At 42.3% G+C, this 27,943-nt stretch overlaps 1 protein-coding gene across 2 annotated transcripts; it reads left to right on the top strand.

Annotated features, from left to right (window-relative positions):
- Positions 1–239: 239 nt before the first annotated feature.
- On the top strand, positions 240–27,913 carry cluha (clustered mitochondria (cluA/CLU1) homolog a). Of its 2 annotated transcripts, none has more exons than XM_022202566.2 (27): positions 240–615; positions 7,699–7,892; positions 8,038–8,209; positions 10,174–10,317; positions 10,661–10,788; positions 10,918–11,072; positions 13,364–13,489; positions 13,933–14,080; positions 14,190–14,282; positions 14,523–14,957; positions 15,809–16,068; positions 16,161–16,483; positions 17,280–17,381; positions 19,280–19,380; positions 19,470–19,622; positions 19,707–19,769; positions 19,863–20,107; positions 20,224–20,308; positions 20,404–20,557; positions 20,662–20,801; positions 21,706–21,786; positions 21,882–22,007; positions 22,141–22,262; positions 22,354–22,447; positions 22,531–22,665; positions 22,764–22,837; positions 24,547–27,913. In XM_022202566.2, the coding sequence occupies exons 1-27, from the start codon at positions 480–482 to the stop codon at positions 24,671–24,673; spliced, it is 4,116 nt and encodes a 1,371-aa protein (XP_022058258.2). In that variant the 5' UTR covers positions 240–479; the 3' UTR covers positions 24,674–27,913. The 2 variants fall into 2 exon arrangements, with proteins under 2 accessions (XP_022058258.2, XP_022058257.2); XM_022202565.2 differs by having other exon boundaries at positions 16,161–16,570.
- Positions 27,914–27,943: the final 30 nt, after the last annotated feature.

Genomic DNA, 27,943 nt, shown 5'->3' with positions numbered 1-27,943 from the left:
AACCAGGGACCTTCTAGCTGCAAGGCCACCACCGAGGTGCAGCTCTTGTGCTTTAGTGTTATTTCTAATTTTATGTATTTATTCCACTGTGATACTCAGGTTTTTCAGTCACACACTGCTTCCAGTTTGTCTTTAGTGTAGAGGTAAATCGACAATAATTCAAACATAAAGACGAGTTTTTAAAAAAAGACTTTTGTCGCATGTGGGTTTCCGTAGCGCCACGCTCGGTGGGTGGGAAGTGCAACGCAAAGGCAAAGAGGTCAAGAGGAGGGGAGGAGCGAACCACGTGTGTTCAGCACCATGTACAGTGCTGTCCTTCCTCTGTAGACTTGTTTTTGTAAGCTTGTACCCTTCGCATGTAGCCAGCCAGCCTGCCTTAGCCAGAGAAGCAGATTTTCTTTTCTTTCTTTTTGCATTTTCACGAACACACTTCACGCGAAGCTGCCGGGGGATTTCTGTCGCTACACTGACTGCCGACCATGGTGAGCAAGACAGATGACATCCCGGCGTCAGTGCCTAACTGTAATCCGGCTGATCTTGCGGATGAAGCCGGGGATGGAGCCCCGGACGGGAAAGACGGCAGCAAGACGCGTGTGAAGGATCCCTGCGGCTGTGGTGAGACTGCTGCACACCGACTGCCACATATGTGCTGTTATACCACACTTAGTGATTATGAAAATGCACACAATAACAACACAGTTTCGTGTATCTGGCATCACTGTGCAGCTGTTTTCAGTGTTGTCTCCTGAGTGCCCCTGCATAAAGACAGTGTCATTTACTTTCATGCTTTGTTATGTGACTTAAAAGTCCTCAGATCCAAGGTGGAGGTTCACCCCCTCCTCCTCCCAACATCTCCTTGGTAGCCTCTGCAAGTTTGCATGGTCCAGTTTGCACCATTTGCTAACCTGCTACCTCCTGTCAGTGTCCTCTGTGCTAATTAGCGAGCTAGCAACTTCCATAGATTCATTTTTACATCCATAGTTCTGCCATAGCTGCTGCCATGGACTTCAACCTGACACTGTCAGCAAACCAGCCAGGCTAATCCAAACAAATTAGCCGGCATGCTAGCATTAGCTCCCCTCATTCAGTATGCAGATGGTTAGCTCAGATAGTTAGCTCGTTAGCTCAGATAGTTAGCTCGTTAGCTAACTCGCCGCTCCTGTCACTACCGGCGTGACGCTTTGAGCTCAAAAAGCCGAGCATAAGCACTGGAGACGGGTGTTTTTCTGGTGAAGCTCAAACCGGCTGTATAGTACATATTTTCTAAGCTGCCACAGAGCAGCAGTTTGTGTGAAGCGGACTCACTGACGCACATGTTCGGTAACAGAGGAACCGACTGAAGGTCACCTTCAGCGGAGCGGCACACCGCCCGCACCAACACAGGGGGGGCCGCACTCTTGGTTTCAGTATTTCCGAGGAATACTTGTCCGAGAGCCAGTGTGACAGATGTAATACGTCGTTATCGTGTTATGAAAAATACTCTTTAAGTGATGTCAGGCCGGTGAATCGCTCTGCGGTCGGTCAAAACCCTCTAACCGGCCTCCCCCTCCTCCCCCGCTGGGGAAGATTATATCTTGTGTTCCTCCTCGACCGGGAAGCGGAAGCCGGTCGTAGTAGAAAAAGTCATGATGCACGGAGAGAGGGAAGGTTACGCTAATAATACACGAACAGCGGTGTAAGTGAGGTGAGTAAGCTGCGATTTTAGGTTTTTCGTGGCGGATCGCAGTGAAGCGGCGGCACGGAGGCAGATTAAACCGACACGAGGACTGTCAGGCGGTGAAGTTGACTTCCAGAGCTGACCGAGTCCTGCAGGCTGTCAGACTGGCTCACATGTGGGACCTTGAATTGTCTCTGCAACCCGGGCGACAGTGTGTCAGTGCGCTGTGGGTCTATGGATGAGCTTGTGTCGCTTTGTGGGTGAAGATGTGCTGGTTGTTTAATAACTTATCAGGATTACTTATATATCTGACTTTAACTCCTCCTACAAACTCACGTGGAGCAGCAGATTCGTCCTGGTGGAGCTGCAACAAATGGCACATTACACAGAACAGCAGTAGGCAGCTGTCCTGATAGTTCAACAACAGTTTAAGGTAGTTTTTCAGCATTATGAGCTTTCTTTCCTGGTTTCGCATACTCAATTGTGAGGATCGAGTTCATGCTCTTTACTCCTGAATTAGTAGTTTTATTATAAATAAAATAAAAACATGAAATCTGATAGTAGCAATGTAGGAGCTTGTGATGTGCAATTAGTATGGCATTTTATGGTCCAAATTGTTATTTATGAAATAATCACTACCTGCAACAGTGCTCGAAATCTGCAATAAAAGCAGTGGCAAATTTAAGGGGCGAAGCATGAGTCAGTCAAGCTAGCGTTATTTTTATAGCGCATTTAAAATAGCAGCTGTTCCAGCAGAATAATAAGATTGGCGTTACAATTAAACCTAACTAGTTTAGATATTGACCGTACAGTGTTATTTATGGTGAGAATTAAGGACTGAATTGAAGAAAAGTTTATTAATTGGGGAGATTAACCAGACAAATGTAGCCCTGAACCCATAATTCTACAAAAATATACATGAAAACCCAACAAATCCAAGGATTCCCAGTCAACAAGATGCTCCTGTATTTCTATGTGGATAATTTTATTTGATGTCTTAAACAATAGTGGAGAGGAAGGACCTCCAGCAGAGCCAGACTCGGGGAGAGCAGCCACCTGCCTCAGCCGGTTCAGGTGAGGGTAAAGGGTGATGATGGAGAGAAAACAGACAAGAGGGCATAAACATTGGACCGATCGGCGGGATAAGTCTCCATCGGCGGGATAAGTCTCCAGTAGGTCAGACTTGCACAGCTCCTGAGCCAGAAATACCTGACAGCAAGGACACAACATTAATTACATGCAATAGTGAATAGACAGAAAAAGAAAGGAGAAAGTGACAAGAACTAACACATGCAATGACAACCATGTGAACAAGATGAAACTGCAGCGATGTTAAAAACAAAGAAGTGAGGAGTTGTAAGTAGCCACACATGGCAGAGCCGACACATCGAGGCGAGGGCCACTGTCAGTGGTTTTAAGAAGCTTAGTGTTCCTGTGGGGTGAAGAGTGTCTAAGCTAATCCCAGGAATCACTGACACCCTGGCACAGTAGCTCATCTGGCTGGTTGTCCAGCTAACGCTACTGTATTCATCATCTGTTGCAATGACCTGATGATTGTGTAACCCCATGATATAGTGGAAAATAATGGCTGTGAGTTGAGAGGAATCAAAGAGTTATTGTTTATTTGAGTCATTTTAAGAGTTTGCAGAGATCAATGTGTTGGACTTTACAAGAAACCAAAAATGTGAGACACCTGAACATTTTTGGCCTTTTTTTGTAAATTTCTTGAATGTCATGTTCTTAATTCTTGATTTATTGACTGACTTAAACTCACCGTGTGTTACCACATAATTATACAGTACATTATCTCCAGGTAGTATCTGTATGTCTTGACAATTTTAATTTTCTGTGAAGCTTTTAGTGATTCTTTTATTCAGCAAGTACCTCGTTTTGAGTTTTTGTAGACAGGAATTTCTGTTGCAGATGCAGTCAGTCCGTCTGTCCACCAGCAGGACGCCACCTTGTGGTGCATCAGACATCATCACAGACAGGCCTTGTGCGGTTGTGTTGTTGTTGTTGCTTTCAGGGTTGTCTGGCTGGTTAACGTTGCCATGGCAGCAGCCGCGGTCCCCATGTCAAGGGCTGCAAAGTGGAGCGATGGCTGGCTGCTGGTTACTTTGGTTATCAAGAGAAGTGGGCTGTTGTACAGAAAGGCTTATTTTTAACTGTGACATTATCTGATAGAAGATGTTGTGAATTGTTATTGTGAGCTGGCAGCTGGATTCTGAGGGAAGATGTGTCATTTGCAGTCTCAGCTGTGCCTGCTGTGGTGTTTCATTATGTCTGTTTTTGCCCTCTTTATCTCATTTAGCTTATTTGCTCCTTACCTTGAGGGCTTCTGTGTGGTAACTGTCCAACCATCGCTGTGTGTAGTTAGGTCAGTATTCACCCCTCTGTGGCATAATTTTGTTTAAAATGGTCTCTAAGATTCATTAGTTAATTTTTAATGGGTTTTAGATGTGAATATTTTCTTTGGTTTCCATTAAATTGGAGCTGCAAATTACTAATGTGGAGTTTGTCTTGTTCTGACCAGATTTCTTTATTTTTAACCAAATTGAGTGACTACAAGCAAAGTGATGGTATTTAAGACCAGAAGAGAAACCAAAGTCCTTGTTTAAAGTGATGTAAAATGACATTTTAGAAACTTGGCTTTGGGGCTGGTTCATACAGAAACATATCTCACACATTGTGTGTGAATTTACATTGAAAACTAATACATCATGATATGCTGACCACCTTTATACATGCAGAGGGATAGTGTATGTTCTGGAAGCTCATTGGATTCATGGTTTAACTGATAAATAAACAATGAATTGGAAGTGTCTGTTTTTTAGCCATTGCAGTGAATTAAACACTGATGCTCTCTGATTAATCTTCTCGTGATACATATCATGTTCCTCAACCCTGGGTAGATATTTCTCCAGGAAATACATCATGAATAAGTCTTTGTGCATCTCAGCTTCTTGGCTTTTCCCCTTTAGGACAATACCAGGCGTCACATTTGTCCTGTTTACAGTTAAACTGTAACTTGACAATCCGCGTTTTTTTCTTTTTTTTATTTCTCCTCACTCCCTAATGAACTTTCTTCCACTTCTGTGGAGCAAAATGGGTCAGTTTTGCAACGCTGAGTCTGCTGCAATGCCTCATCAATCAGAGGCCTTGTGGCCCTTTGGACTGTTGCCTGCCGGATATGGTGAATGCTGCTAACTAAAGCTAAATCTTGGAAGCCCTAATCAAACACCAGCTCCACACTTTACCCCGCATAAATGAACTATTATTCGTTGGAATAAGTCAGACAGTCTAAAATGATTGCTGCTGATACATGGCAGTTGTTTCTTTGCTTGTTCTGAGGAATGATGATGTCAGTGGAGGAACTTTAACTAACATTATGTTTGATTAATATGTTTGGTAAAACACCAGAAAGTAGTGAAAATTATAGTCATAGCTTACGGCATTCCAGACTCAGAGATAACGTCTTGAAAATACTTCTTTCATCTGACAAACATTTTGGAGACCCGAGACATTTAAAATAATGAAGCAGGGTTAAATACAGCAGATCCTCACATTAAGATGCTATAACTTGTGTATCTTTACAGAATTGCATGGAAGATGTCACTACCTGATCTTCTAAGGTGCTAGGGACTAAAACTAAGGATGCCCTCCTGTCTAGTCCACAGTATACTTTAACAGTCTGAACCCCAAGCAGTTTGTCGAGGAGTTTTTTATTTGCTCCTGACACATATTTTTTTCTCCTTGTGGGGTCGTTTTTAATACAAAAATCAAGTCCTTTATCTCTTGTTGAAACGGCACAACCATGGTACAAAGAATCAAATAATGTCTTCTGTTCAATATAACAAAGTTATAATACCGTAAATCATAAAAAAGACAAAACTGAAGTTGAATTTCTTGCCCACAGGTGTTAACCATACTGTATAAATAATAAGTGACTCAACATACAACAGATATTTTACTATTTACAACTTGAATGTGTTTCCATGTTTGGCTTTGATCATTTTTGTGTAAACACAGCCTGCAGTTCAGCCAAAAAGTTCCTACGTTTTTGTCCAGTGACTGATGTTGACAGCCAAGTCACAAATGGCTTAATGTTTGCAAAGAGAAACACAAACATTTTTTGTTTTTTATGGAATGCAATTTCTACAAACGATGTAATTTTTGGACGAGACATGGAGTATAAAGGGATTTTAGTCTGTCATCTTCACAGCTCAAGTCTGATAAAGAAATTAAATGTGTGAAAACGAAGTCGGTGAAACACTCGACACCGAGCCGTCGCCTCCTTCTAGCGTTATTGACTCGCTCTGGAGCCGTTGTGTTTGTTATTCAGAGCGTGGCCTGCCGTTCCTCTCTGCCCTGGGCTCCTCCACCATTTCGGTGCGATCGCTCCCACTAAGGGTCGTGGTCCAGTCATGGAGCCCCACCCCTCCCTCTCTTCAGTAACCCTGACGCTGTGTTACCCTTGACAGTGAGAGAGGACACACTAGCTGGCAGCACTTGTGTCCCAGTGACAGAAAACAGCCGCCTGACATCCGCATAGCCGGCCTCTGCTCCGCTGAATGAATACATCTCATTTTTATTCATGCCAGTTTCCTCTCATTTTAACTGTTACTCAAGAAAAGGTGGAAAATGTAATAATCCAGTTTGGTGTCTGACTTTTTAGGGCTCATTTTATTGACACAATGTACAACCTTCATTTTAAAAGCTCAGATGTCCATAAAAGAGGCTGTCTGCCTTCAGGTATTGTATTTGCCACAATGAAAGCGTATTAAATAACCATGTATGTTACCAATAATTCCCTCCTGTGAATGCTCAAATCCTTCTGACTCAATCCCTCAAGGCCTTCTGGCTAAACTCCCCTCTGTGTTGCAACAGTGTCGGTTTGAGCAGGTTGGAAGTTGGCTACTTTTCTGTGTAGATGAGCAGCTAGTTGCTTATTGTCACGTTTCAGGCATTTGTGATTTTTGTGTTATCGTTGCAGCTTTTCAGAAGCTGAAATCACGACGTCCAGATTCTTCAGCCTTATTCTGTCATATGTGTGGAGTTTGTTTGAATTAAATGTCGTGGCGGCAGCATACTGTAGCTGAGCTTTGTTGGCTCTGCTCACCCATTCATAAATATTTCAGAAGGTCATCCACACCCAGAGGTTTGTGTTCCTTGTTTGTGACCCGGCTGCCTGGCAGCACGTCGGTTATGTTGGAAGACAAGTCTGTTGTTTCTGTTGTCAGGGTGGCTTCCTTTGCATGGCTGACTGTGTGGAGGTTGTCGACTAATGGCAGCCAAAGAATTTCCAGGTGGAAAAGAGCATAGAGTTCCCCTACAAAGCATGAACTGTTGAATGCAGCATGCACATAATAATTTTGACGTACTTTTTCATCGTAACATTGCGTCTTAAGCTTTGGCCGCCTTGCTCGTATATCTATTGCCGTCTGTGCACGGAACAGATAAAGCTTTGTAGTTGCACTGTTAGGTATCTTACATTGTGCAATGGATTGTGAATCAGAGTGAACAGAAATGTATTCTGGCTTCTAAACAGCAAAATGCAACCTAATCTTGTTGGATATCTCGGGATTTGAAAATTTGTCCACTGCGGGATCAAGAAAGGATTAATCTATCTATTTTTGGCATTTTGAGTTTAACATACTACTTCTTTTTCCATTATATCCTACGACCGTGTCAGTGTTCAAATGTAGCCTGAGAGTTTGTGCCGAAGCTCTAAAACAAACCCCTCATTTTTTACCAACTCACTACTGAAAGGAGACATTTAATGACTAGATATTTGCCTCAAGAGATGGTTGAAAACATATACAGAGCTAAGAGAGTGGCCTTCATCAGACAGACGCATGCAGAATTGAAAGTGTAAATGAGCAAATGTTTGCTAACAACGTGACAGTATGTCAATGCCATGCTCAGAGCGTTTCCTGTCAATGCGCTGTTTAAGTTAGTAGTTTAGCTGCTTTAGTTGAATGATTGTGTTGGTTTTAAATGGTCCATATGTTATGCTATCATTATTGTTTCTTCTGCTACAGGGAACAGTGCAGATACAGCCATGGTGAATGGTGACGGGGCTCATGAACACACGGAGGAGGCCGAGTCGAAGCAGGACAGGAATGGCGAGGTGGACGGAGGGGAGGAGTCTAATGAGCAGGAGGTGATAGTGATCCAGGACACCGGCTTCACCGTGAAGATCCAGGCACCGGGAACAGAGCTGTTTGACCTGCAGGTAAGAGTTAGCTCTGACTTGATTAGGCTGCGTTTAAATCAGTGTGTGTTCTACGGTAAAATACTTCTGCAGTCTGAACTGCAGGTTTCTTGGTGATCGTCGTGTCCCTGTCACGTCGTCTCTTTTCTTTCCTCCTGTGTATCAGGTGTCCCCCCAGGAAATGGTGCAGGAAATCCATCAGGTGTTGATGGACCGTGAGGACACCTGCCACCGAACCTGCTTCTCTCTGCAGCTGGATGGAAACGTGCTGGACAACTTTGCTGAGCTCAAGTCCATCGAGGGCCTGCAGGAGGGCTCGTTGCTCAAAGTGGTGGAAGGTCAGAGTCAGAAACATTTGGATTTCTGAGCTTAGTTCATAGTTAACAGCTGCTGTCACATTACTTTTTTTTGTTTTATACTTTTACCTGATTAAAAGAAAGTAATCACGGACTCCCAGGTAGCTCAGCTGGTTGAGCGTGTGATCCATGAACAGTCCCCGACGCATCGGCCTGGCCTCCCACACTGTACCTATCCAATAAAGGAATCCAATTAAGCGTCTTTGAGTGTTCTAAAAAGCGCTATACAAATGAAATGTATTATAAAGCCAGAAAGGCCAAAAATATCATAAAAAAGACAGTAATCAGTTAATGTCCTCACTAAAATAACCTAGTGTTACTGTTCAAAAAGTGTCGCCAGGTTGTCTTAACTAACCTGCTCGTGTGAAAACAAATGCAGCACTAATGGAGGTGAAGAAGTCAGAAAGCAAGGGCAGATACAACCTGATAAACGTGATCAACATTATTTGACATCAGCCAAAGCAAATGTCTGTGTTTGTAGTGTTTAACCGTCATGTGTATGAATATACTGAGAAAAAGTCTGTGTAAAGCAGTAATTAATATGCGATATGGGTTCGTTAAGCCACGTGAAACTGTTGTTAAATGTTCAGTCAAATTGCGAAAATCCCGCTTTGCCCGTTAATTTAAACTCAAGTCATTTCATTCGTTCTGATCATAAAATGTCTTGGATGCCGCTCTACACCGGTGCTTCCTCTACAATTTCCACATCTGTAACGTCTACTCGCTGCAGGTCAGCACACCAGCTCACCTACAGCTCTGCTCAAACACTGTTAAACTATTCTGTGCTATAGAATGGCAAGTTGTATTGTTGGAGTAATTCAGCCATACGTGTTTGAACCAGAAACCAATTCTGAAAGAAGAACATGATAAGACTCTGCCTGCAAGTTGTCTTTTTTTGAGACAGTTTCAAGGTAAAAATGCTCAGCCAAGGCACTAACTGCTTACTGTCACCACACAGACACGCTGATAAGGAGGGGGGAAAAAAAAGATTTTCACCTTGATTGTGCCACAATTATAACCTCAGGTTTCAAAATCATGAGGGAAAAAAAGCAGTGCTCTGGCCTCTAAAATGCTGGAGGCACCGATAGAGAACTCAGAGTTTGTTTTATCGGGTTAGATGTCATATCACGAGCACACACTGTAGATATGGAGCATTCCACCACTCAGCAGCTGTGGATTAAGTTACCTATTATGATAAACTAAGAACAGAAGCCAACTTTTACTCATTTATTGTGCTTCTACTGCCAATAGTGGAGCAGATGTCAGCGGGAGAATGAAGGCCAGGCAAAGAGATGATTAGTTTGGCCCAGTTCACAAAGAAGAGCAGATTATCTGTGAATCCCAGTTGTATCTGATAAATGGTTGAAAGACTCCTCGGTGGAAGATATCCACTGCACAAGGGGGTGTTAGAGGTGATTGTTATCAATCTTAATGACAACAGTTACCCTCATCTTCATCTCATTATTCTTAGGAAATAGGGAGACCGAGTTAATATAATTAGTTAGCAGGTGTAGTAACTTATAATCAAGCAGGAGAAACACTTACGGCTTATGTGCTCTGGTTTTTATAACTTTATTGCTTCAGTGCCTCATTGAGCCATGATTTCTGGTCTGCCCAAAACAATTCTTAACACTAAAATGATAAAAAGACAAAAAAAGTACAATCCAGCGCCATAATTTAGCCCTCCGTACCTCAGTCTGTCGCATATTGTCCGATATTATCGAACATGTTTAATGTGTTTTGAAGGAAATCTCTGAATTTCAGCCTTAATGTTCGTCTTCCCGTTTATAGCCTGGCACAGTCCAATACTGAGAGCTTTTACTGCATTTAGCTGCTGCCCAGAACTGAACTGAATGATTCATTAAAGTGGTTTATCAGTTTGATCTCTTGCTCTAACGCCCACTTGCTGTCTGCTAATTACGCCCTTTTGCTTCTCTTTACTCCAGAGCCCTACACGGTGCGTGAAGCTCGCATCCATGTGCGTCACATCAGAGACCTGCTGAAGAGTCTGGACCCCTCAGACGCCTACAACGGAGTGGACTGCAACTCCCTCTCTTTCCTCAGCATCTTCACTGACGGAGACCTCGGAGGTACGACACACGACAAGTCATGCTGACTTCACAGTTTGGCCACAGTTGTGCTTTTAGTCCTCAGTCGTCGCTGCCTCCTGTTAATGTTTTCACAGCCCGATTCAGACATCGTAGCACATTTACAGAAAGACATGAAATGCTTGTACGGCATTTGCAGAGAGAGCAAAACAGAGTGTTTTCTGTCCTCTCGCTTATGGATTTTAAATTCTAATTCACGTCAATGTCTGAGAAGGGCTTAAGTATTTAGCAGTCCAGTGTGTAAGACAACAGTGCATGGACAGCTGGTGTTCAGCAACATGCATTTTAATGTGTGGAAATGCACGTCTTGGTTCTTCTTATGCAGATAGTGGAGAGAGGAAGAAGAAGGGCAACGAGCTGGAGCAGATCGACTGCACCCCCCCAGAGCACATCCTGCCCGGCAGCAAAGAGCGCCCCCTGGTGCCCCTCCAGCCACAGAACAAGGACTGGAAGGTGAGCAGCAGCCTGGTCTCACCTGTAGGCCTCATAGAGCGGAAGAACATTTTGAACTTTAAGCTTGAGTGAGCAGTCGGATCAAGGTGAAGCCGTAACATTTCAAACTTTCTGTCTGTCATTTACCAGCCCATGCAGTGCCTGAAGGTCCTGACCATGAGCGGCTGGAACCCTCCACCTGGAAACAGGAAGATGCACGGTGACCTCATGTACCTGTACATTGTGACTGTGGAGGAGCGCCATGTCAGCGTCACCGCTTCCACACGCGGCTTCTACCTCAACCAGTCAGTCCACCTTCATGCTCCCGATGCGGTTCAGACACAAAACATTTGGCAGCTACTGTTACGCAGATATGCAGAGTGTTTTCAGTGCGCCATAGCGATCAGAATACGCAACGTGTCATTAAGTTGCAGCAGTCAGACTGTGATTAGAAGGTCATAAAACTCCTTCCCGACGGCACATTTTCTATGGTGGAGCTTTCCATTTAAACACAACAGACATATGATTGTTGTAGTTGGACTTGCTACACACAGTTTCTTTTTTCTTTTTTTTTTTCAATTATCTTTTTATTTATGTATTTTCACATTTTATGCAAGAACAAAACCAAGACGAACATAATCAACATCAAAAGAAAGAGTTAAACAGGGCGAAACACGACAAAAAAATACAACAAGCCAATCAAAAGTAAATTGATTTCAAGAGAAAGACAAAAACAAAACAAACAAAAAAAAGGGAAAAAAAGGCAGATAATACCTTAATAAACCATGGTCACAGGTCCTTTTTTCCTCCTTTACACTCAGAGTCAATGCATGAGTTGTCAAGCGACAGATGTCTACACGCAGTTTCTGAACATGTTTTTTCTACTGTCACATTTTTGCTCACTGTGTGCTTATTTTTTAACAGCAGTATAAAGTGCAGTATCTCTGTAGAAACAGCTCAACCATCGTTAGAAGTAGAAAGACCTTAAAAATGTCCTCTGTGCAGTATCACAAAGTTATAAGGGCGTATCATAGAAAAAGACAAAAATGATTATTATACATGTATATTATAGTGATTTTACAAAAAAGAAATAAACTTGGAATAACCATGTACAGTCCCCACAGGTATTACCAACACTGGAAAAACCACTTACATACTACAGATATATTACTACTTATTACTACTGTAGTGTACTTGCTCTGTATACACACGGCCCACATTTCAGTCGAGAGGTTGTTGGATTTTTATCACAGGACCTTTGGGCACAGCTGAATCACTAATGTGGTTAGAGCAAGTCCTTTATTTTTTTGTATTTTTGGAGACCTGTAGAATAATGTCATTTTGCTTGGTTCCGTTTTCCGACACAACACAAAACAAACGAGTACTTTACGTAGTGTTGGAGAGTTTAAAGTCTGTTCCTTTCTGCTTTCACAGTTTCTGGTGCTGATAATTACTGTAGTGTTTGTGATTTATTATTTTTTAGTGATAACATACCTTCAAAACTTGCCTGCAGGTTTTAGGATTCACAGGTTTAAACTGCAGATCGAGTGTCGATTAGGATACGAGCGCAGCAGTGTATTAGCAGGATCCTAATTTTGGATGCCAGTGAAAGCTTAACAGTCACAATAATGGGGTGTAATTGGATTAAACTATCAAGTAGAGTCAGGAAACATGCTGTGCTGTTTGGAGGGAGGTTGACTTTCCCTAACAGTTTTATTACAAACATTGTAGCTTCCACTGTTTAACATGTAATGGTTTACAGCTTCACTGAGCTTCATCCTACTGGAAAACTGCTCACTGATCCAACACCGAGTTGTTGCTGCAACAATTAATCTGTTAGTTGTGTATTTATTCCCCAACTATTTCCACAATCTGTTTCCAGAAAAAATACTGAACTCTTTGCTTGTTGCTTCTTTAATTTGAATATTTTATGGTTTGTTTTCTCCTCATGGTAGTAAACTGAATATATTTGGGTTTTGGACAAAACACAAACCTTTCAGGATGTCCTCTTGAGCTTTCATAAACACTTATCAACATTTTTCACCAGTTTCTGCCATCTTTTAGACCAAACAGCTATTTGAATAATCAAGAAAATTATTGATAGATTAATCAACAAAGAGGGCTGCACAGTGTCGTAGTGGTTAGCACTTTTGCTTGCAGCAAGAAGATCCCCGGTTCAAATCCCGGCCTGGACCTGGGATCTTTCTGCATGGAGTTTGCATGTTCTCCCTGTGCATGCGTGGGTTTTCTCCGCGTACTCCGGCTTCCTCCCACAGTCCAAAAACATGCTGAGGTTAATTGGTTACTCTAAATTGCCCGTAGGTGTGAATGGGAGTGTGATTGTGTGTCTGTATATGTAGCCCTGTGACAGACTGGTGACCTGTCCAGGGTGTCCTCTGCCTTCACCCGAGTCAGCTGGGATAGACTTCAGCACCCCCCATGACCCTAGTGAGGATAAAGTGGTGTATAGAGAATGGATGGATAATCGACAATGAAAATAAACAGCTGTGCTCTTCAGTTAGTAGACTTCAGGTCAAATGCTTTTTGGCAGCCATACTGATGTGAATAATGAAGGTAATGTGATTGTTTGTTTCAGATCTACTACCTACACCTTCAACCCCAAACCAGCCAATCCCAGCTTCCTGAGCCATTCGCTGGTTGAGCTGCTGAGCCAGATCAGCCCTGCCTTCAAGAAGAACTTCACTGCCCTGCAAAAGAAGAGGTGAAAACATGCTGTTGCTTTTAGTTGGAGGTGTTTTTGAATGTGCTGCTGTTCTTCTTTGGTCAGCTTGTCTTCATACTGCCTGTATTATTTCTGAGAGGAAATGGGTGGAACACGGTAAACCTCTGACCTCTGTTCACTTTGTACAAAACCTTCTTTTCTTTGCTGTTGTTGTATTTTTCTGTGAAGACTATGTAGTCATTTCTTCCATACATTTAAGCTTGAAGAACGCATTTGCTTTTACAGTAAGAGGCAGCAGGTCAAAGTTTTGAAGTACAGAACGAACAAAACTCAAAAAGGGAAACATGATTACAAGACTCTTGCTCTCATTATTTATTGGCTTTACACCAACAAATGCAACCTTCAGATAAACTGTACAAAGAGATATTTACTGCAGAACTACAAAGTGATGCCTTCTTCTGTTTTTCTTTTTTCTGCTGCAGAGTCCAGAGACACCCGTTTGAGAGGATAGCGACGCCTTTCCAGGTGTACAGCTGGACCGCTCCGCAGGTAGACCACGCCATGGACTGTGTTCGAGCTGAGGACGCCTACACCTCTCGCCTGGGTTATGAGGAGCACATACCTGGACAGGTGGACGAAGCTGAATCATGTGGCACATCATGCAAATAAATGCTGTAAAGGTTTTCCACTGTGTTAAAATGTTGTTTTTTTGTGTGTGTGTGTGTTGACTCGTTTTCAGACCAGAGACTGGAACGAGGAGCTGCAGACCACCAGAGAACTTTCTCGGAAGAACCTGCCTGAGCGACTGCTGAGAGAGAGAGCTATATTCAAGGTGCTCTTGAAGCTTTCTGGCTTTATTTGAGACTGTTAATGTTTATCAGTTTATTGTGCCTTTGCAGTTATTAACTCAGCCTCTTGGCATTAAATCTGTTTACGATTATCAACTGTGGAGACCAGAGGAGGCTGAATCACCCAAACTGCTGACTCACTCTGCTGGCAGGCAATGCAGTGCCACTCTGAGTTGTAAATTGTTCTTCCATGTCGCTAACACCTTCGTCTTTTTCTCCTGCAGGTCCACAGTGACTTTGCAGCAGCTGCCACTCGAGGCGCCATGGCAGTAATTGATGGCAACGTAATGGCCATCAACCCCGGTGAAGAAACTCGCATGCAGATGTTCATCTGGAACAACATCTTCTTCAGTCTGGGCTTCGATGTGCGGGAGCACTACCGTGAGCTGGGTGGCGATGCAGCCGCCCACGCCGCCCCCACCAATGACTTGAATGGAGTGCGGGCTTACGGGGCAGTGGATGTGGAGGGTCTGTACACCTTGGGAACAGTAGTGGTGGACTACAGAGGCTACCGGGTCACAGCTCAGTCCATCATCCCAGGAATCCTGGAACGCGAGCAGGAGCAGAGCGTCATCTACGGCTCCATCGACTTTGGAAAGACAGTTGTTTCTCACAGCAAATATCTGGAGCTGCTGGATAAGACCAGCAGGCCGCTAAAGGTCAGCAGCACGACGGTTGTATCACCTCTAGCGATTATTAAACTAGAAACATGTATCAACAGGCTCATGTTAACCATCAGAACTCCAAGCGGTTTCCAGGTGTTTTTTTTTTTTTTGCTCCTGTTACATTTTTACTTACTGTGGGCTCATTTTTCACTGCAGTATAAAGTTTTTTACAACCACTGCTAGAACCCAAAAATGCCTTCAAGTTAAAATGCCATATATCATAAAAACTAAAAAAAAAAAGTCCAAGTGAGTTTATTTAATTAATAGTTTGACACAAATGACTGAAATAGAATCATGTACAGGATTGTTTCAGGTGCCCACAGGTGTTTCTAATACTGGGGGAAAAGCTGAGATTTCACGTGCTTGTCTATCTGCTCGGCCTGCAGTGACTGTTAGTTACAGACTTCATTGCTTCTTTGTTGCCTCAAGGAGAACAGAAGTTTTGTTTCATTGCGTTATCTTTTTCTTCTAAACCGTTTATTTTCGGCAAGTTTTTAATTGACGTATAGTTTGATGAAATATCACAGTTTGAAACCAAGATTTGTTTGTTCTTCCTGACAAAACAGTTACACATGATTAGTTCAGGTATTGTCAGAAAGTTGAAAGTCTGACAATGATGTCTGTTTCTTGTTATGATAAATGCTGTAATTTTGGCATTTTTGAGAATTTATTTTATGTTTTATAATCTGGCTTTCAAACCTACTGCCAGATTTTGGAGTTCAGAGGGTTAAGTTGAGTTTTTCTCCTGTTATGTTATGACTGACAGACATCCAACGCATGCTGCAGCTCAGATCTTTTGCCTCACCAACGAGTTAATGTTTCCATCCGTGTGCTGTAAACTGTAGGTCCAGCATCACAGTGTGCTGAATGAGAAGAACGACACCGTGGAGCTGTGCTCTTCTGTTGAATGTAAAGGCATCATTGGGAATGATGGCAGACACTATATTCTGGACCTGCTTCGTACCTTCCCTCCTGACCTGAACTTCCTGCCTGTGGACGGAGAGGAGCTGCCTCCAGAGAGTCAGCGCCAAGGCTTCCCCCGCCAGCACCGCCACCGTCTGGCCTGCCTACGCCAGGAGCTCATCGAGGCCTTCGTTGAGCACAGGTTGGTGCTGCTGTGTGCCGACATGAGCTTTTCTAAAACACGTGCTACTATAAATATGACTTTATTAATGTGTGTCGTTGTCGATTCTCCAGATATCTCCTCTTCATGAAGATGGCAGCATTACAGCTCATGCAGCAGAAGGCAAACAAGGACTCAAGCAAAGCTGATGCACCGGCCATCACAGAGACCTCAGAAACATCCACAGAGTGCAAAGCTGACACAGCCCAGACACAGACCACTGCTACAGATTCTTGTAATGCAACAGAAGTGTCCACAGATGGCACAAACCAGACAGAAAACGCCACCTCCGCTGCCTCACAAGCAGAAACTGAAGAAAACTCCTTGAAACCCGCAACAAACGGGCCTCTAGACCCGGCAGCCACTCAGAATGGGGAATGCAAGAGCCCACTGGAGGGTAAGGAGCTTGAGGAAAGTATTCCAGGATTAGCTCAGGCCAAAGAGCTGGCGGAGACCTTAGTTGCCGAAGATGGATCTGGTATTGGTACGTCCAGCAAAAAACAAGGCCAGGGCGACGCAGGGAGAGCTACTCTGGTGGAAAATTACAAAGAAAAAGGCAGTTTTTAATTGCAGACGAGTAGAAATGAACTAAAACCTAACTGATCTGACACAATTTTAGAGAAAATGTGTGTCTGGCATTAGTGTGGTAGTTTATCAGGCAGAATTTCATTTAAAGTACAGGTAGTGGCTTCTTTCCACCCGACTAGCTGTCCCTGTTCAGTCCTCAGCCTGCAAAGAAGAGTGTTGGCCCCCAATCAGCCCATCTCCAGACTGTGATCCCTTCTAGGATTTGACCCCGTAAAATGAATAATCAGCTGCTGTGTCCATTAATCCAAATGGTGCTTTGGAATGCAGAAGTAATCGCATGTTCAGTGATTGGTGTGGTGTTCGATTGATCCTAAATCACGGTAATCTGCTTGACCTAGTCTGTTTGTGGTTGTAAACACGTGGTGGTGGGTCCTCAGTCAGGCCATGTCTACAGTAAGCCTAGCATTGTCTTCAAACTTGGCTGAAGAAATAAACAGAATTACAAGGTCAGTGATGCAATCTGTAGTTTGATTTGCAGCATTGATAATACTGCAAATCAAAACACCAGCTTTCTGTAGACATGGCTTCAGTCTTCACTTTTCAGATACGTTGACATTATGAGTCCCGCACCATTTCTTCTAACATTTTTTTGCATCTTTTGTTAGATCCCAAAAGCCGTGAGGTGGTCCTCAATGCCTGCAAGGCGGTGGGCTCCATCAGCAACACGTCTTTCGATATTCGCTTCAACCCAGACATCTTCTCTCCAGGTAAACACAAAAGGAATGATCACTTTGTGTTAGAATTATTCGAAAATGAGCTGCGTAGCCATTAAAGGGACCTTAGTAAACAACTTAGAGGTTGAGAACTATTTTGATGCTTATGATTTTCAGTTTTTTTTTCTACCAAAAGCTTGTTCCTTCTTTTGTATGTGGATAATTCAAGCTGGTAAATGATGAATTGAGGCACAAAAAAACAAATCTCTGCAACTTTTTGGATGGGCGTATGTTCAATGTTAACAAGGCTGAAGCCAAAGAAAGGTTTGTTTCAAGACCAGCCAGAGTAAAAAAATTACAACACAAATGACCAGATTCAGCTGTGAAATCATAATGCCTAGTGTGAAGTGATTTGAGAAGGAAAAAACTAATGCAGACAGAAATTGAATGGATTTGAATCTGCAGTGTGTAATATAACAGCATAATGACAGTATTACCCTCAGCCATGTTGTTTGGTCTGGAGACAGTGTCCCTGAGGAAAAGACAGGAGGCAGAGCTGGAGGTAGCAGAACTGAAGATGCTGAGGTTCTCTTTGGGAGTGACCAGGATGGATAGGATCAGGAATGAGTACATCAGAGGGACAGCACATGTTAGAGGCTTTGGAGATAAAGTCAGAGAGGCCAGACTGAGATGGTTCAGACATGTCCAGAGGAGAGAGAATGAATATATTGGTAGAAGGATGCTGAGTTTCCCACTGCCAGGCAGGAGGCCAAGAGGAAGACCAAAGAGGAGGTTTATGGATGTGGTTAAAGAGGACATGAAGGTAGCTGGTGTGAGAGAAGAGGATGCAGCAGACAGGGTTAGATGGAGGCAATTGATTCGCTGTGGCGACCCCTGAAGGGAAAAGCCGAAAGGAAAAGAAGAAGAAGAAGAATGACAGTATTACCCTCTTAGAAGAGCAGCCGAGATAGATGCAGTACGCCATCCATCTTCAGTCCCTGAGCTGAATTTGTTAGTGTCTAATTTCCTTTTTCTAGACGTTTTAGCATATTTGGCTCCCTCACGGCCCACCTCCTTGGTTACTGTTGCTATGCCGGTCACGCTTTATCACTCAGCATCTAAATCTATGCCATTATCAATGATATCAGTGAAATATTACAGCAGATTTATGGAAAATGGCTCTCAAATATCTGGGAGAAGTAGACAGAACCGACTAAATATGCATCAGAGAGCTGTAATTTGTCAGCAGATTATTATAAATAAAGAGGATGTTATTGCATTAGGTAACTCACTTCCTCACAATTCATTTCTTGACAAACATACATTGGAAAAATGGTGTTCTTCCACAGCAGGCTAAGTCAATATGTTGTTTTATTTTAGGCTCACATTTCTTTATGACTTTATGACTCTGCATAGCTTTCATTGTCTAATATGTTTTAGCTAATAGCTACAAAAACCAAATTATTCCACTTTTCTGGGTTTCTTTTCTGAGTATTTTGTTCCCTCATCTTCCATTAGATCCATACATTAGACTTCATATGATGTAACTGATCAGTAATAATACGCCGTCGTTGTTTGCTAACAGCTATGTGCTAAACTATCTCATGTTAGCATCTTACCATGGGGCAAATGAAGGGCTTTTTGTTGATCTTTGATTTATTCAGCTTTGAGTGAGTTCCATAGATAATTTCCACATTGTTTCATCCATATCCAACATCTCCCATGTTTTTGGCTTCATAAAATTTCAAAGATACGACACCTCTGTTTAAAGTTTAAGGATATCTGCTCTTGGACTTTTTTCATTTGTGCACCATTTTAGCATTTGTTCTGGAAGCTGGAAAGGTCTCCCATGCCTCGTTAGAGTTACTGATGGTGAACTGAATAGTATTTTCATTGCCAATTACAATATAAAAGAATATATAAGTAAAGAAGAGACTGTGCTTTTAAACCAGGAGTGCGTTTCCCAGACGACAGCACAGAAGACGTCCAGAAGCAGAAGCAGCTCCTCAAAGACGCTGCTGCCTTCCTGGTGTCCTGTCAGATCCCTTCACTGGTCAGTGACACAGATCCAGCTCAGAAATGGACTGAAATCTCTTGTTGTGTGTCTGAGTTTAAAGTTATATCTGTGCGTTTTATATACAGGTTAAAGACTGTTTGGACCACAGCGCTCTTCCCATGGATGGAGCCACACTAACAGAGGCCTTGCACCAGAGAGGCATCAATGTTCGCTATTTGGGCACAGTTCTGGAGTTTGTGGACAAAACTCCTGCCAAAGCCCAGCTACAGCACTTCTATGTGTGTATAAAACACCACCATCACACAATCTGCATCCATGCTGATACTCATGCTAACATCTCTTTTTTTTTTTGTATCTTAAAGAGAATAGGAATCAGTGAGCTGATCACCAGATGTGCAAAACATATCTTCAAGACATACCTCCAGGTTTGTAATATACGATGCATCCAATCTGGCACATTCAAATGATCAACCAACGTTCATTTTGATCGGGGATTTACATTCTTTGTCACCTTGCAGGGTGTGGAGTTGTCTGCCCTTTCAGCTGCTGTAAGCCATTTCCTAAACTGCTTCCTGAGCTCCTTCCCTGACGCCGTCGCCCACCTGCCTCCTGACGAGCTGGTGTCACGCCGCAAAAGCCGCAAACGTCGCAACAGGGTCCCAGGCAGCGGCGACAACACGGCGTGGGCCAGCCTGACACCCAGCGAGCTGTGGAAGAACATTGCCTCTGAGGCACAAAGCTACTATCACTTCACCATCCAGTGGTAAGGGCTCCATCTGTTACTGTGAAACACATGTTGACAAGCTGACTTTTTATTCATGCATTTCCAAGCATTGTGTGATTATTCATGACAAATATCCATTTTCTTTTCTTCCTCAGTGAAAGCGTCGACCAGGTGGTGGAGAAATATGGCCTTCAGAAAATCACTCTGCTCAGAGAAATTTCAATCAAAACTGGCATCCAGGTGAAACTTGTTTAGTTTATGGAAACCTCACCAAATGACCAACCCATTTACCCTCTACTCTTTATTAATAGAAATATAATTTTGTTTGACTTTAGATCCTGATAAAGGAGTACAACTTTGACAGCCGCCACAAGCCTGCCTTCACAGAGGAGGACATCCTGAATATTTTCCCTGTTGTGAAGCATGTAAACCCCAAAGCCTCAGATGCCTTCCACTTCTTCCAGAGTGGACAGGCCAAAGTACAACAAGGTGATGGTTACTTTAACAGATAATGTCTGATTGTACACTTTTGAGAGCATAGCTTTTGCTGATATTCTTTGATTTATCTAAACGTAAATCTTTTTCATTTCCAGGTTTCCTGAAGGAGGGCTGTGAGCTGATCAACGAGGCTCTTAACCTCTTCAACAATGTGTACGGAGCCATGCATGTAGAGATCTGTGCCTGCCTGCGTCTGCTGGCTCGCCTTAATTACATCATGGGAGACCACCCCGAGGTACGCACAAACGATCGCAACTTTTACAATTTTTAAGTGTATATTTGATTTTAGGATCCTGAATCTCTCAAGCCAATCGTTCTTGGTTGCCGTATCAACTTAACTGATGAATTTAAATGTGGTGTCCCACAAGGCTTTATCCTTGGCCCACTGTTATTTTAAGTATATTTTCTTTTCTACTAAAGATTTGCGTAGGATTATGCGTGAATTTGTTTTTCCCATCATGATTACTGCAGTTCGTTATATTCCGGCCTCAGTCAGGTCTCCCTTGACAGATTCCGACTGGTTTAGGAGGCTGCTGTCTGGACCCTAAGGGGCATTTAAAAATATGACCATGTCAACACAGCACGTGGCAATTTACACTGGCTACCTGTAAAATTCAGTATTGAAATTAAAATGTTATCACTTTACAGGCATTAAATGGCATTTTCCCAAATTACATTAAGGATCATTGGACCCTTTTGTTCTGAAGGATTCTCTCAGATCAGTAAAAATCAGTAAACGGAGCTCAGCTGGTTATTCTTGGGTATCAGCTTGTGAATAAGAGGACCGGACCTTTGCCATTACTGCTCCCAAGCAGCCTGCCAATTGAGATCAAAGGGGCCATGTCTTTTGTGCCTTCTGTCTCTTTATTCTTTTACACATTCGTAATGTCTGATTTGTGGCAGTGTTTTATGATCCCTTTTGGTTTATGTCCCGACCGTTTTAATGATCTTTGTTTTTATGATCTCTGGCTGCTTTTATGATTTTTGCTTTATTATTTAGTCATTTTTATTGATGTTTTCCAGACTTTCTAATTATTTTCATTCTATTAAACACTTTGTCAAGACAGAATATAATACAATATTTTAAAAAAACAGCTTATTATTAAAGATAATGAGGATTGCATTATGTTTCCCCGCAGGCTCTCAGCAACCAGCAAAAGGCTGTTCTGATGAGTGAAAGAGTCCTCGGCATCGAGCACCCCAACACAATTCAAGAATATGTAAGCTGTCAGACCTATTGTAGAAACAATTTTTTATCATGCCAAAGATGTTTAATGTCTTTCTAACCTTCGTGTTTCTTCTTATCACTTCTCAGATGCACTTGGCTCTGTACTGCTTCGCCAACGGCCAACTTTCAACCGCCCTGAAGCTGCTTTATCGTGCTCGTTACCTCATGTTGTTGGTTTGCGGGGAGGATCACCCAGAGATGGCACTTCTAGACGTGAGTGCAGTCTTGAGATTTATCAGCCTCTAACATAATTAATACCGATTATATCTTTGGTAAAATCTGATCTGCTGCAGGACAAACACAGGATTAGTAATAAAGACTGGTTCTTTGTTCGTGGCTTCCACAGAGTAACATCGGGCTGGTGCTGCATGGAGTGATGGAGTATGATTTGTCTCTGAGATTCCTGGAGAACGCCTTGACCATCAACACAAAGTACCATGGACCCCGGTCCCTCAAAGTGGCCCTCAGGTGTGGGGAGAGATTCACCATTCACAGGCCCAGAGTAGTAATATTGCAGACATGATGGTTTGCGTAACGTTTGCCTTGTTGTTCTTTTCAGCCACCATTTGGTTGCGAGAGCGTACGAGAGCAAGGCTGAGTTCCGCTCTGCACTACAGCACGAGAAGGAGGGCTACACTATTTACAAGAACCAGGTTGGCACTGAGGAGCTGACACACTTTTTATCAGTCATGATGAGGCGATATCCTAAACTGATGGCATTTTTCTGTCTTCTCAGATGGGTGAGGCACATGAGAAAACCAAGGAGAGCTCAGAGTATCTGAAGTATCTCACCCAGCAGGCTGTAGCTCTGCAGAGAACCATGAATGAGATCTATAAGAACGGCTCCAATGCCAGCATCATGCCTCTCAAGGTGACTGATCTGAGTCAGACACGTTTCTGTTTCTCCATCTTTTTCAGTCTGAAATATATACCACTAATGTTATGAATTACATTCCCTCCGTTTTCCAGTTCACTGCCCCCAGCATGGCAAGTGTCCTGGAGCAGCTCAACATCATCAACGGCATCATCTTTATACCTCTCAGGTAGAGTCAGAAAGGTGTATAAGTGTGTTCTCTGTACAATATATGAGGTTTATAATGGCTGTAACACCAGCAGTGGCCTCTTGAGACCTTGGAATTAAAATTTTTGTTCAAGTTTTTCAAGTCTATCACTGTGTTCACCTTCTATCAATCAGCCATCCCTGAAAATAGCTTTATGTCTTATAAGAATGAACTATTTTCTAGCTCCAGTACCAAGGGTGATCAAAAAGTTCCAAGACGATAACCTATAAAAATCACAACCCCATGCCTGACTTGAATTTGGCCACTATCCATTTCAAAGCAGTCTTTTTATGGAATGATACAACACTCTGAGCAGCTCTGCTATGCTTGTAACACTCCTTGGAAGTGTCATTATGAAAATACGCCGAGCACCATCTGCGATGAGCGCTAAATCTCTGAAACTGTGTCAAAGAAAGCGGACCTTTGAACAGTCCTCAAGAAGAAGACGTCATGGGGAGCCAATTCTAGCAAGTAGGGAGGGTGAGGGGCAATGATTGTGTTGTGGCCAAAAAAATAACCATACTTCACCACAAAGTACATGGAGCTCCTACACGCCATCTCAACACAGTTGGCATCATTTGTACCGAATGTTCTTTCTCAGACGCCTCAGGATGCTGCAGTAAAGCTGTGCTTTGATTTTCTGACCTTGGGGAGCTAATTCCCAGTGCACAGCCACATGTAATGTTTAAGAAAACAGCATGCATGCTCCTGATACACTCTGAATCTGATGTGCTGTTTTCAGCTGTGGACACTGCAGACTATTCTCCTGTGAAAACTGCCATTCCTTCACTTGATAGTAACTGCAGACCCACCTTTGTTTCTTTTCCCTGAAAAATGGTATTCAGGAACACACGAGGTCACACCCTTTGATTTATTAAATCAAATCAAATTTATTTATAAAGCACTTTAAAACAACCAGAGTTGACCAAGGTGCTGTACAGAAGTGTAAAAACACGATCCAAAGATAAAAATAATAAAACTAAGAAAAAACAATAAAACTAGATTTAAAAAAAAAATAGAACTAAAAGCAAAATACACAATAAATAGACTGAACAGACTGGACTGCCCATCCCAGATACAATATAGTGCACATGGAAAGAACAAACCTATGTGGTGTGAAATGCCAAAGAAAAGAGGTGGGTTTTAAGAAAGGTTTTAAAATTAGACAGTGAGGAGGCCTGTCTGATGTGCAGCAGCAGTTCATTCCAGAGTTTTGGAGCTGCAACGGAAAACGCTCGATCCCCTCTGAGCTTCAGCCTTGTTTTGGGAACCCTCAGGAGCAGCTGGTCAGCTGACCTGAGGGATCCGCTCGGTGTAGAAGCTCAGAGAGGTATGGTGGGGCAAGACCATTTAGTGATTTAAAAACAAAAGAATTTTAAAATGTATTCTAAATTTGTGATGCACAAACTGCATGAACATACAGTACGTGTGCAGACAGACACTGGATATAAAATATACTCTACAAACTATTTTGAACCGCAACCTTTCAAATCAATGAGTTTTAATTAATTAAAATTCTGGTTAAGAAGGTAGAATTAGTGACGCCCAGCCAGTGATTGGTCCTGGTGAGACCAACCCTGCTTATTTTTTGTACACATCTCTGAGTGGCCAGTAATTTGAAATGAACAAGCTATACCATAAATTTCTTACATTTAAAATCATGTTTTTTTTTTTTTTTATTTCCTTTTCAGTCAAAAAGATCTGGAGAACCTGAAGGCAGAGGTGCAGAGGCGACAGCAGCTGCAGGAGCTCGGAAAGAGCGAGGAACCCACTGAGGACAGCCCACTGGAGCTAGAAGATAAAATCCCCATTGATTAATATCTAAAAGCCCTCAATACAGCTACTTTCTGCTATGGGGGGGAAAAGAGCGGCCGTGATGCAACAGCCCAGTCACCGAGCCTGTGGACCCGAGAACCGAGCAGTCTAAATCGGCATTGAAATAAACAGGGGGAGGGTGGGGTCAGGGCAGTCCAGAGAAAAACTGTATGAACTGTAGGACAAAAGGAATACCGGAGTTTCCTACGAGGGAGGAAGAGTAGTGAGGAGAAAGTACAAACGACATAGAATCAGTGTAATGTGCAATCTGAAAAATCCCCAGCCCAAGAACCTGGTGAGGAAGTCACTGAAGGTGGTAGCTGCTCAGAAATATGATTCAGTTTGAAAGAGTGATGCAGCCTGGGGGGGGGGGGGGGGGTAGGAGACCAAGAATGACCATGACATTGTATACCAGAGCCTTATCCATTGTACTATAATCCCCAAGCCATGCTTCTTCTCAGCTTCCCACAACACTGTTAGCCCAGGACCATTATTTTGCCCCGCCACTGCCTAAAGAGCCTCACACACCCCCGGGGCATGCAGCCACCCCCCCTCCCCCAAATGGTGCTCTAAATGATGCACCACCTGCCCTGTCCTAGAACTCAGGGGTACTTTGTACTGTGCACTAAGACCACAATACAGTTACTAAATTAGAGATTTTTTTTTCAACTGGAGCTTGAGAATGTAAATTCCCCTTCTTTAGTGGCTTCTTTGAGCCGCTTTGCAGCAATCACCCATCATCCTTACACGTCCCCCTGATGTTGAATTAATTTAATCCCTCGATCATTTGTACTTACGACATCCCAGGTGGGTGCCTGCTGTGTCCTATGGTTCCTGTTTCTCTGAGCAAACCAACAAACGCAGAGATATGTTAGTGAGCTTCCAGCCGATCATTCAGCTCGATTTCATCTGCTGTTTTTATTTTTTTCCTTTTTCTTTTTTAGTAAATAAAATGGATTTTTGTAAAATGCACAAGAGAATTAAGAAGGTATTTTATGCCTGTTGATCATCAGTTAATTTAAGCCATGTCTGTTTTATAGAAAATGTATAGAAGTGGAAAAAAGATGTATAAATCTCTACTGGATTTAGACAGGTACTTGATTGATGTTGATGGGAAAGCGCAGATTTGAGAAACGTCCACCTTGAGCAAGTAGATTTATCTGTCTATATACTAGCTGTGTTCAATCTTCTATTTTTACACATTGAAAGAAAATATGCGCATGTATGTTTGTATGTTTGACAGTGTGTGCGTGTCTTTGTCTAGTCTGACAGAAAATCCATCGGCCAGGGCTGTTGCTGCTTTTGCTGCTGCATAGTTTGAATAGAGGCTAAGCAAACATTGGCTTTCCAAATGTTTTATATTTCTACACACAGTTATCCTGTTAAATGGCTGATGTCGCTTTTCTTTAAACATTCATGGCCACCAGTGTTGTAAATCTGTTTCTGTATGAAGTTGGTTCTGACACTAACCTCGCCGTTGGACAGGTGCTCAACCTTGGCAGTCGTGACACATTTATTGTTGCTGGGTGTTTTTTCTTTCTTACTGTTTTTGTTTCCTTTTATTGGGTCATCTTTTCATGTGTAACGAAGACTAAAAAAACCAGCCAGGAGTGAGCAGTGAGCAGTTTCAGTGCACTTTCTCGTGCTGTGTGTTAATATAATCATAGCACCACCAAAAGTGGATAAAAAAAAAAAAAAAAAAGAAGGGCTGCTTCAGTGTGATGTACCAAAAAAGACTGATGAAGGTTTGTTTGCGCTTGTATACATGCAATGTATCCCTCCCATGGCAATTTGTTACTTAATTGTTGCCGTGTGTAGATGTTAATGATTAAAGCAATAGAGAGATGGTGCCGGAGCTGATTGTTCTGAGAAAATGCAGTCTCTGTTTGACACAAGACGTGCAAGATGGACTACTTACTGTACCGCCTGAACTGCCTGACAATAAAGGAGCCGCATACAGAAACAAAAGGCGACCTCTTCAGACCGAGAGATGAGGTTACTACAGTGATTATCCAGATTGTGCTCTTAAAACATGATGTCGCAACATCAGTAGCAGAGCATGGTGTGTATGTGCCTATTATGTAAGTGTCTGAATGGCAGTAATAATAGGTTTAAAGAAACTTTACAGGTTATAAAAGTCAAATATGAATCCTGATTTTGTTTTCTGAGTTTCTTGTATCGTATTTTTTCACTTTCTTCACTGATTTTATTCCTTTATTTCCCCCTTGCTCTCAAAGTGTGGCTCAACCGTAATACCAGTAGTGTCCATATGGTGGCGCACTAACATTTGTCTGATTGTAAAGAACAGTCATTGACCTTAGTGACAGAAGATGTTGGAGAGGAAGTTCACAAACCTTTTGTGATTTAGACAAAGTGAGGGAAAATTAATTTTTATAATTTTCTGTGGTCCGAAATTACAAAAATGGGTACTTGTTGAGCCTGTTCTGAAGCTGTTAAAATCCCAACAAATTTGTTGTTTGGGTTTCTTAATAGTTTATGAAAAGAATAAACTCCCAGAGAGTGATGAAACTGTCTCTTCAGAGATGCTCTGTTGCTTTTAACACAATCGTTCTGTTTTAGTTGGAGACATAATGGACTCTGTTAGAATTTAGAACAACATTTCTCTCTTGAATAATTGAGCTGTTAAAAGTGCATGAAATGTTACTTTGTTATTAGATAATATCAGAAATAGGGGGCAAATTGTGGTGTAATAATATAAAACTGAGATTTAAGTGTAGCATATTCTTTCATAATTTGCAGATGTACCATTTGCATTTACTTCACAATCTGAATGTTTGAAAGGCAAAGCAGGCGTGGAGAATAAATGTTTGCTTAAATGACATAAATACAGACAATACAGTTTAAATATTCATTTAATTTGCATATGGATATGCATCAAAATAGATATTAAAGTTACAAGTAGCTTAAACTATTTTATAAACGGTGTCGTGAAAAGAAAAAGTACAATATCTATCCCCAAATATAATGCATTTAACTGCACCTGGTCATGTTGCGTTATTGTCTCTGTGTGACGCCAGAAAATGATGATTGTCTGAGGGTTTTTTGTTTTCTCACTGATGAAACTTCTTCTGCACAAAAGGCTTCTTATGCCTAGTGTTTGAGTCTGCTTCCTCTGATGGTGTGTGGTATTTGTGGGTTGCTCTTTACAAAATTATCTAATTATTTTTTTGGTCTGAGTATGCTTTTATATTAAAAATGAATAAAATAAAACTAGTAAAAGAATGGTTTGGGGTTTTTATAACTCATACAAGT

This window comes from Acanthochromis polyacanthus, chromosome 13, assembly GCF_021347895.1.
Source record: "Acanthochromis polyacanthus isolate Apoly-LR-REF ecotype Palm Island chromosome 13, KAUST_Apoly_ChrSc, whole genome shotgun sequence".
NCBI classification, from domain to species: domain Eukaryota; kingdom Metazoa; phylum Chordata; class Actinopteri; family Pomacentridae; genus Acanthochromis; species Acanthochromis polyacanthus.
This window is presented reverse-complemented; position numbering and strand designations above follow the sequence as displayed.